Raw genomic sequence first — 11,145 nt, forward strand, 5'->3', positions numbered from 1 at the left:
TCCGGTTGCTTTTGTAGTGGCCGTTCAGGTTGGCGTCAGCATACGTGTGCCAGCCCCACCATGATCCCTGCGGGCTTTCGTAGCAGGTTCCGTGGGACGTGTTCGTGCTGTTTAAGTTCCACACGTAGAACTGCTCGCCATTGTTATATTGCAGACTGTCATCTGTAAGTAGACGGGGTTTGTTTTTTCTTCAAGGTTATCAAGACCACGAGTTTACGTTTGTTGTAAATGAACCAGACACCAACAGAAGACTTTGTCACAGAACAAACTGGGACATTTAAACCGGATGAATTATGTTTGGCTTCACAAGATGCATTTTGAACTCATCAAGGTTATTTAATCTTGATTCATCAGTGAACATGTTTAAATTTGGACGTTTATCGCCAGTGAACACTTTAAAACAGCGCGTTGATATCACTAAATGCGCATGATTTTCAGAGTACTATCACTCTTACCTCTTCTGATTTTTCAGCATTACGGTAATGGTACGCTTTGCAGGTCTGTGCAAAAATGTCACGGTCAATTGTTCTTTTTTTATGTGTAATTGTGTAATTTTTGGGTAAAAATTGATCGAATGCTCCAGGAAATATGTTCATGCGAAGTGAGAAACTGATCTAATTATAGCCTACCAAAACGTCATGTAATTACGCTATTTCCAGCCATATCGGAAGGACACGTTACAATAACTCAATAGAAACACACCATTACAACAAACGTAAACAAGGGAGTAATACCACTTCCAAAATAGATCATGTGGCTGTAATTGACCGGTCAGATACCCCATTCAATGACCCAACCCTCGTTTATCTGAATCTTGGCATGTCATCATATTCAAAATCCAGTATAATAAATTCAGCATTTATTTATCTCATTTTTTCACACTTGTTTCAACACATTCTGAGATTATCACAGACACAATATTAGCTCAATATTAGCTAACTCGCTTTTCGGGGTCAATCGCTGTCGGATGTCAGGCGGGGGTATCTAACTCTAAAAAAACAAAAAAACACGTTTGTTTTACGTGGAAATCGTTACGTACAAGCACTTCCTCCGGTGAAATTGTCAAAACCCAGTCGATAGCCGTCGCTGCTGTCGCTGATGTTGAAGTTACTGTAGGTGATGTTGCCTTCGGTGCCCTCAAACGACATCAGGTCAACACGCAATTCATACCTCTGTCTGGACGTCAACAAGTGCAGAGCGTCAAGACCTGGAAAGCATGGACACACACAGTTCATTTGTGACCCTCCACCACGGAATGTCACCTTTGCATGATGTTCATATGTTCACATTTTCCTAGAGAGTTTATTATGCTCTATCCAGTGGTGAAAACCGTTTTAGAAAAGAGCGAAAACTGTTTGAGTTATAAGCCTGTGACTAAGGTGACCCTCACACTGTTACCAGACACTCCCCGGACTTTTAAGCCTAGCGCAGAATCGCGCGAGGTGACATGGGACTCATTCCGTGGTGGAGGGTCACATTTAGTTCTACACGCACCAACACACATCAACCCGATTCCGTCATAAGCGTCTAATCAGGCGCTATTAGCGATTCTGGTCATCAAATACCTAATGATACATCAGCCTCCTTGAAACTGAGATAGCTATAGGTAGGTTATCAGTGATCCGGAATAAACAAAAGAAAAGAGGAATCGCTGACTTATCCTTCGACTTTTGTGTGCAGAGACTTAAAAGGCAAAGGCCCCAAGTATTGAACTCGGCACATGAATGCCGGAAGAGGAACATTTTCGATCTTTATCGTGTATTTCTAGAACGAACAAACACACAGACACAGACTCACTTACACACACACACACTAACACACACACACACACACACACACACACACACACAGCAATATGTGTGTGTGTGTGTGTGTGTGTGTGTGTGTGTGTGTGTGAGTGGGTGTGTCCTTAGTAACGTCCAACGTGTTTTGTGACCAGAGAGGGGCCCGGTAGCTCAGTTGGTGGAGTTTCAGAGATATCTGCTGAACAGTCAATATTCTGTGGCTAACTTCCCTGTGTCCAACGTAACGTCCGACACCAATTACTAGTTGCCCGTCTTTGTTTGTCAATTTCTCATAAACGCTGGTTTCAGTTATTTTTTAAAAATCTGAAACACATCAGAATACCCTACTCTTTAAAGGTACATTATTAAGGGGAAAAAATGTAAAGTTTTGCTTTTGTCCAATGTTACAAAAGAAGGTTCAGGCATTTCCGAACATTGTCTATAATTCTTTACCCCGATAAACTCACCCAGCCAAAATTCTCCAAGAAGATCGCCAAACCCCGTCTGATATTCTGTCCAGTTTCGAAAGAAATCAACGGAACCGTCTTGTCTTCGCTGAAATACCTGCAAGCAAGGGTTGAATAGCCAGTTTAAACTTTTCTGCACGTATTCTTCTTAATTCAAATGAGGTTAGGTATTTAGTGCGTACGAAACGAAACAAAATGTCCGCGACACTAATATATCAAGTTCCGTCACACACACAGACGCACATCAACATGCACACCAAAACACACACACACACACACACACACACACACACACACACACACACACACACACACACACACACACCACACAGACACACTCTTTCTCTCTCTCACATTCTTTCACTATCTTTCTTTTTCAAAATGCGCGCGCGTGTGTGTGCGTGTGTATGTAAGTGTGTGTGTGTGTGTGTGTGTGTGTGTGTGTGTGTGTGTGTGTGTGTGTGTGTGTGTGTGTGTGTGTGTGTGTGTGTGTGACACCTACCAGCCATCCCCCACCATCAGTGTCCTGGTCACAGTAGACCTTCAGCGGGCTATTGTCTTCAGGATAGATAGTGACCACGCCACTCTCATGTTTGCTGTGTTTAACCTCCACACAATCCCTGGGTCTGATTGCTGTGTTGCGCATAACAGATAAAACAAGTCGTGTAAAGCGAAATCAATACATTTTGTCAATCTGTTAGCCTAACAGAAGGAAACAGAACGCACAACATTTGTTTTGACCAAGCCTAGTAAATCATAGTGGCCGAAACTCTGCAGCCGAGATAACGCTGACCCATTGTCCTGGGAATACAAGCCAAATGAACCTGATTTACATCAAATGGATTTTCTTGATATTTGTTTAGGCAAAAAAAAAAAAAAAGGTCTGTTTACGGTAACCCGACCGACCCTAGTTTTTTCGCGCGACCCTAGACTTTTTTTTGGCATTTGGGAAAAAAAAAATAAAATCTTGTTTTTTTGGCAAAATAACGTAAAAATATGGTTTTTTGGAGAAAAAAAAAAAAAAAAAAAAAAATCCCGACCTACCGACCCTATTTTTTTGGCCTATGTTACCGTAAACAGACCTTTTTTTGGGGGGGCCTTAGTTTGAATTCCAAACACAGCAAATGACTATATTTTTGGATTCAGGAGATGATCTTAACTCGGCAAAAACACATTTTTGTACCCCAACTAAAACATTCATTCCCGTGTCATTCATTCAAACATTTTCTTTGCCATTAAAGGCACTTAACTTGACTGTCTGGCACGTTTTTCGGATAAAAGATTTCTTTCACAGAGGTCACATGACCGCCTTCCAAATATGGGTACCCCCAAAATCGAGCTGACAAAATCTAAAGGAACCAATTAAAACATTGACGGAAATTCAGAATAGGCATAACTTGCTAACCTTGACATACGAGGAGAAAGTCAAACCAATTATCTAACAAGAACATGTTGTTTTGTTTTGCTCTTTTGTGTATGTCTTGCTGACACTGGGGTCGTTCGCTTTGCGGCCATGAACAGATACATTAATTTCAGATCATATTTAGTTTAATTAGACAGACACTAGCCATATACAAAAATAGTTGATTTCTTTTGCATCAGCTACCGAAAGATTGAAGGATCGAAGAGAATAAGACGCTGACAAAAACCCAGTCCTGGAAAAGGATAGTTTTGTCCTGTGTAATATCAGTTTATGCATGTAACCTGTGAACGATGAAATCGTAATAACTATCAGCTTCAACCATTTCATCGTAATATAATTATTTAACTTCCAGTTTTGCCTTATGGTGACAATACTGTGTGTTTTTTTCTGTCTAAAAGTGAATATCATCTGTTGGGTTGGGTTTTTTCTCCATAATCCTTTCAATTGTAAAAGGATATTTCAAATCAAAGGTAAACTTTAGTGAGGTTGTATTTTGCACAGGTCTATTTGAGACCACTAACAGGCAGTTTCATTTGAAAAAATTGCCAATTGCAGCATGCTCCTCTTTAAAAAAAAAACAAAGTGACCGAGGAATACTGGTGTGTCATTGAAACGAAACATATGCAATGCCACGACCACCGTTGTTTGTGAAAATATATGCACATAATGTAATAAAAATAAATGATAAGTGGTGACAGTAAGTTTTAACTTGAGCATACTTGTTCTTTGTTGCACCAGCTTCCGATCTCACAAAACGTTCTTACATATATTAATGTACTGGAAACAACCTTAAGTTTACGTAGGACGTTATTTACTGGTAAGGGTAGATTTCAAAGTAGTCGAACATCACTTTTATCCCACGAATTCGGTCATTTCAAAGAAATACACTTCAGCTACATGTAGCGATTTAACGAACATTCAAATTGCATTACCTACTTTGAACAGACGGTTGCAGTTTTAGTAGAAAACGGTGGTTGTCTTGGACGAATTCTAAAAAGAAATCGTCTTTTTATCAAAGAATGTAAGAGATTCTTGTCTACAATTTCGAGCTCGCATATTTGAAAATATGGGAAATCTTGGCTTACTTCCCTTAAAAGTGTTTCACACTGAGGGGTTCTTTTCGTCAAGTTGTATTCATAAGATTGAAATCACGTCACCTTTCGTTATGTAATTGCTCTTGGCAAAGGACTGTGCCCCGGGAGCAGCCACAGCGGTAGTGTTCGAGGTCACCAGCACAGCGTGACCTCTGCAGATCCCTTGATCAATGGTGAAGGTCACACAGCTCTCATGTTGGTTACACTGCCGAGCGCAATTCAGAGGGTTTCTGGCTGGTGACTCGAAAAGAACATCTTCAGTAAAAACTTTGTCGTTTTGCCCAACGTTAGTGTACGTGTAAGTTTCTACTGCGGCTGTAGTTTCACATTCTAAGAAAAGGAGGCCGGCCAATATGAGTAGAATTGACATCATTTTTGACACGGGTAACAGATTAACCAACTGATAAGAAAGTCAAATATCCCATCTGCACTCTTCAGTTTAAACACACAAACAGAAGTCCCAACTACAAAATGTTTTCGTTGTGCATAAAAAAATACCGCGAAGATCCTGACAGGACCTCGAACTATAATTCTGAACGATTGTAGATTTGATGTTGATTCCCATGGCAGAAAGTGACTGAATGATATACACGCCCGCCCTTGCCGCTCATATTGCGGAGCTAGCTGTGCATTGGTTGTTATGGTGATATGTAAAATTGACAGTGACGCAGGACCGTTAGCTGCAACGAATAGCTGTCGGCCTTTCGTGTGTCTAAGCTGACAGACGAGTTTAAGGCCGAAGAAGCGTTTAGAGGTGTTGTTCAAACATTTAGAAGACTGTTCAGGAATTGAATAGCATCACTTGTAAAACGAACTGTGGAAGATCTGCGCCGAACTTGCGAGTTGATACGATCAGCAGGCCTAAGATTCTTTCTTTCTTTCTTTTCTTTATTTGGTGTTTAACGTCGTTTTCAACCACGAAGGTTATATCGCGACGAGGGAAAGGGGGGAGATGGGATAGGGGAAAGGGGGGAGATGGGATAGAGCCACTTGTTAAGTGTTTCTTGTTCACAAAAGCACTAATCAAAACATTGCTCCAGGGGCTTGCAACGTAGTACAATATATGACCTTACTGGGAGAATGCAAGTTTCCAGTACAAAGGACTAAACATTTCTTACATACTGCTTGACTAAAATCTTTACAAACATTGACTATATTCTATACAAGAACCACTTAACAAGGGTAATAAGTGAAGAATTTTATGGGTGAGAAAAGGAAAGTAAAAGGACTTTGGGGAGGCAGAAATAGAGAAGAAACAAGAAAAAGATCCTAATTAGGTTCACGGCATCGAGAGTGATGCGACCTTCTCTCAGAAGTTAGTAGAGAAGGCTCCCCCATCCACCACCCGGGGGACGCGCCTCTACGCCAATTAGGGGGCGCGAGGAGGCCTAAGATTATGAGGGACACAACTGTCGAACGCTGAAGAAGAAGAACTTGTAAAATGTACTGTAAACTGAAGTTCAAAAGTTTAGCTACCTTTTAAAAAAACTATATTATAATTACCTCTGTTTAATAACTGAGCTTTGTCACTGGTATGTACCCTAAGCATGTCCAGTTGATTTCCCGTGAGCTGGTGTTGAGGCTGTAGATCTGAGCCAAATGTAATATTTTCGTCAAAACTACGAATAACATTCATGCATTGATCCATTTCAGTCGGAATTCTCTTGATTGTTTTACGATTGAACGCACATAAACGTGCATTCTTTTGTAGACTTAACCAGCCGTCTGAATATGAATTAAACAAAAGCAAAGACAAAGGAAGGTTAATTCAAGTTTTGTCACGTTTAATTCAGGACAAAACAACACATTCACAAGAAACTTGACCTATTGGCTTTTAAAAAAGGGGCAAACAAGAAACACGACAGCAAAAAATAAAGAAGTGTTGCTTTGACTTATCTTAGAATGTGTCCAAGATGGTCGTAGCAATCTGATTTTTAGAAGCCTTTGGGGTCACGTGGCTCAACGATCAACAATCCAGAGTCAAATCAATAAATGGATTTTTGTCACGTGCTAGACAAATCAGGTATGGCAAAGTACAGCAACATTTGATGGACTCGAGAGTTAGAAGGCGGATGGTTAGAATTGCGTAAGAAGGCGGGTACATAACGATTTTCGTGTGCAACTGCTCAGATAAACAAAGGGAAGTAGGCGCTCTGAATGTTTACGGCATGCGTGTGAAGGAAATCACGAATAACATTGACAGGCAAAGTTTATAGTGATAGCCTCCACGCTTTTAGAGCGCTAACCAGAGATAGTAGCGTGACGTAGAGAAGTGTATGGCACGTTCTGTGAATTCAACTCACTGGCCGAGAGAGTTGACTTTGTACATCGCAACGAAAGTATAGTTACACTTAACCACTGTCCAGCGACAGGGATGGGTTGTCACGGGAACACACCTCGCTGGCTCACCTATTTACACACCACAGATAACTACAGTGCTTTGTTGTGGTCCACGTTGTCTTTGGTGTACGCATGGGATATACAGCTTACAACACTCGTGTTTTTTTATATGGCTTGTATTCACTGCCCTGACTCTCTTCCTACACTGTGTTAAGAAAATTTTCTTCCCGACGCTTCCGTCATCTGCTTCAGGGGAAATTCAAAGAGGTTGGTGAAGCTACTTATCTCTATAAATGAAGTATTACGAAGTGTTGCACATCGAGATAGGTCAGGTTAGTTCTGTTAGTGTCTATACATGTACTTAATGCCAATGGGTTTTTCGGGTTTGTATTTCGCGTATTTTACCCGTGAATCGGCCGAATGACGGACCCGTCGCTGCACAGCTGCAAAGTTTGTCGCTTCGAGCGCAAAATCGTGAGGAAAACGCGTCTTGTAAGTAATGCTAATACATTCTACCAAAACCTAAACATGTCTGCACCAATCCTGCCAAGTGTCGTAGTTGTAGTCCCCCGCAAACAGCTGTAATCGTAAGAAGAATGTGATCATTCCTGCAGATTTGTGTGTCGTGCACCCGATTTGACCGAATTTTTGCGTGTCGTACACCCGCTGTGATGTTTTTCACGTCGTGACGTCCACCCGATGCTCACGTTCTGTGTCGTCTCTCCGATCGTGCACTTACCTTTTGCACATGACCTTTCTCACTTGTTACATTGTGTCATCCCCCATACATAAACACGAATTACATGTATAGCTTTGTTCTTTTGTATTCTGACTGGCATGGAGTCATTTTCAGACACAGTCATGGAGATGACAATAGCCGGATCTTACCACCAATGTGGATAAAGACACCTTGGTAAGTACTCTTAGTCTCGCTTACCTTTCAACCATTGCAAAGGGGTGTTGGGGCAGGAATAAAGTTATCTTCCATCCAGGCCCCACAGTTGGGTTGACATGACAGTCTAGGGTAGATACACTGCACTGTGCGATGCAGGTAGCTGGTATGCCCCTGTCCAAATGGATCTTTAAACATCTTACAGAAGTTACATTGATTATAAACAAAGAGATTTTTGACTCACATGCGAAGCAAAAGTGAGTCTATGTACTCAGCCTAGTCGTCCGTCCCTCCGTCCGGCCGTCTGTCCCAAAAACTTAAACGTTGGATTTTTTCTCAGCCGCTATGAAGTCTATCAGCGCCAAATGTGGCATGATGGTGTATGATGACAAGACCTTAAGCTGCTTTTGCAGTATAATCATAAACTCACGATGACCACGTCGGAAAATCAGCAACAAAAGGGAATCGGGGGTTTAAAATTCGCAACTTTGTATAGGCATAAAAACTGTATGTACTCTCTATCTGCAAGCTGCTTTTGCAGTACAATCATAAACTGATGATGAACACTGACGTCGGAAAATCAGCAACAGATTTTTTTGGAGGGGGCGGGGGGGGGGGGAGAGGAGGAGGTAACATTTGCAACTTTGCATGGGCATATTTCACACTTGGGGCAGTATGTGTGTGCATACTCAAGTAGATGCAGACATTGGACAGCCTTTCGCCACATGGCGGCGTAGCTGTTCACGGTGCTTGAAGTGTGCAAAACACACCTTTCAAGAACACCCTGCCCGTGTGTGATGGTAACGGACATGGTCTCTCAGAACCCTTTTTAGTGCAAAGGTCTTGCCACACTGGGTGCAGGCCACCTCTTTTGGTTTCCCTTTGCACACATGCTTTGAGGGGTACAAGCTTTTAGGACTTGCATAAGATCTGCCGCATGCATCCCATGAATAAGGCTTAATCTTGTCATGCTTCACGTTGCGGTGTGACGTCAGATCAATTTTTTTGTGAACTTTTTGTCACATATGGTGCATTCATGATTTGTTTTTCCTTCACCATGATCAAAGCGCTGATGAGCCCACAAGGTGCGGTAATGCTTGTAAGTTTTACCACACTCGTGGCACTGGTGCACTGACTTGTCAGCCGAGGCCTCCATCTTCTTCTTCATGGGTGTCTTCTTCTTCTTGGGCGACTTTGGCTTCTCTGTCGAAGGCCCAGCACCATCGTCAGCAGCTGTCCACATACAACAAGATACAAAAAGCTTGTGTTAGTCTAACCAGATCGAATGTATATAAACATTATTCAGGTACAATAGTCCGTTGTTGCATTGTAAAACTATAACTATAACATGATCAGTACGCTTTCATATTATCATAATCAAGCGTTGCCAATACCTGCACACGGACAACAGCTACAGTCAACTGGTGGTAATAGATGGCTCACACGTTAATCCTTATTGTCAAAAAACGATAACAATGTTGTAGCTATAACCTATTGACATGAGGTGCAGCCAATCGCTGCTTTCAGCTGTCAGTTCAATAGGTTTACAGCTACATCATTGTTGTCGCTAAACCTGAATTTTGACAAGAATCGACGTGTGCAAGAATCCACGTGTGAGCGGCCCATAAACATGATCCTGCACAGGCTTACATAATAATAAAATATAACTTACATGTCGATTTCTCTTTGGGTGTCGATGTTTCTTTGGGTGTCACCTTTGCCTCCTTTTCTGGAGTTTGGACTATGTCCAGGTAACTATCCATAAATTCAGCGGATAACTCCGCTTCTTCTTCTTCCACAACTTCCATGACCTGATCCATGTTGTCCCTGAAAAATCACTCCAAGACGATCAGAATACAAACAAACAAGGTCATGTGCAAAAGGTAAGTGCACGATCGGAGAGACGACACAGAACGTGAGCATCGGGTGGACGTCACGACGTGAAAAACGTCACAGCGGGTGTACGACACGCAAAAATTCGGTCAAATCGGGTGCACGACACACAAATCTGCAGGAATGATCACATTCTTCTTACGATTACAGCTGTTTGCGGGGGACTACAACTACGACACTTGGCAGGATTGGTGCAGACATGTTTAGGTTTTGGTAGAATGTATTAGCATTACTTACAAGACGCGTTTTCCTCACGATTTTGCGCTCGAAGCGACAAACTTTGCAGCTGTGCAGCGACGGGTCCGTCATTCGGCCGATTCACGGGTAAAATACGCGAAATACAAACCCGAAAAACCCATTGGCATTAAGTATAGACACTAACAGAACTAACCTGACCTATCTCGATGTGCAACACTTCGTAATACTTCATTTATAGAGATAAATAGCTTCACCAACCTCTTTGAATTTCCCCTGAAGCAGATGACGGAAGCGTCGGGAAGAAAATTTTCTTAACACAGTGTGGGAAGAGAGTCAGGGCAGTGGTATTTCAGTCAAGACCCAGCGGGAATATCATCGGGATACACTCGCCAGAGGCTCGTGGATCCCTATGATATTCATCCGCTGGGTCTTGACTGAAATACAAGCCATATAAAAAACCACTCGTGTTGTAACCTATACACATATAGACAGTCCAGGGGAGAGTAGCACTGCATTCAAGTTCAGTCTACTTGAAGTGGTTCTCTCCCCGGAATAACACACCAGAATCGGTTTCGTTCCGTTTGAGAATAATTTCTGGTGGGGGTATATAGGGCTATTGCCTCTTTTTACATTTAGTCAAGTTTTGACTAAATGTTTTAACGTAGAGGGGGGAATCGAGACGAGGGTCGTGGTGTATGTGCGTGCGTGTGTGTGTGCGTGTGTGTGTGTGTGTGTGTGTGTGTGTCTGTCTGTGTGTGTGTGTAGAGCGATTCAGACTAAACTACTGCACCGATCTTTATGAAATTTGACATGAGAGTTCCTGGGTATGATATCCCCATACGTTTTTTTCATTTTTTTGATAAATGTCCTTGATGACGTCATATCCGGCTTTTCGTGAAAGTTGAGGCGGCACTGTCACGCCCTCATTTTTCAACCAAAATGGTTGAAATTTTTGGTCAAGTAATGTTTGACAAAGCCCGGACTTCGGTATTGCTTTTCAGCTTGGTGGCTTAAAAATTAATTAATGACTTTGGTCATTAAAAATCTGAAAATT

At 42.0% G+C, this 11,145-nt stretch overlaps 2 protein-coding genes and 1 long non-coding RNA gene across 3 annotated transcripts in view; all 3 read right to left on the bottom strand.

The window, feature by feature from the left end:
* Positions 1-11,145, bottom strand: part of LOC138945968 (uncharacterized) — a 98,032-nt gene that overhangs the window by 48,613 nt on the left and 38,274 nt on the right. The gene's annotated exons all lie outside the window — the stretch shown is intronic.
* LOC138946030 (ficolin-2-like) lies at positions 656-5,334 on the bottom strand. Its single transcript, XM_070317559.1, has 4 exons — positions 4,832-5,334; positions 2,754-2,884; positions 2,252-2,348; positions 656-1,207 (listed from the first exon to the last, which is right to left on the bottom strand). Exons 1-4 carry the CDS (start codon positions 5,139-5,141, stop codon positions 1,032-1,034), a joined length of 714 nt encoding a protein of 237 aa, XP_070173660.1. The 5' UTR covers positions 5,142-5,334; the 3' UTR covers positions 656-1,031.
* Positions 8,942-9,976, bottom strand: LOC138946031 (zinc finger protein 18-like). The gene is made up of 2 exons (XM_070317560.1): positions 9,673-9,976; positions 8,942-9,233 (listed from the first exon to the last, which is right to left on the bottom strand). Exons 1-2 carry the CDS (start codon positions 9,818-9,820, stop codon positions 8,992-8,994), a joined length of 390 nt encoding a protein of 129 aa, XP_070173661.1. The 5' UTR covers positions 9,821-9,976; the 3' UTR covers positions 8,942-8,991.

The sequence above is a fragment of the Littorina saxatilis genome, linkage group LG13 (assembly GCF_037325665.1).
Source record: "Littorina saxatilis isolate snail1 linkage group LG13, US_GU_Lsax_2.0, whole genome shotgun sequence".
NCBI lineage: Eukaryota > Metazoa > Mollusca > Gastropoda > Littorinimorpha > Littorinidae > Littorina > Littorina saxatilis.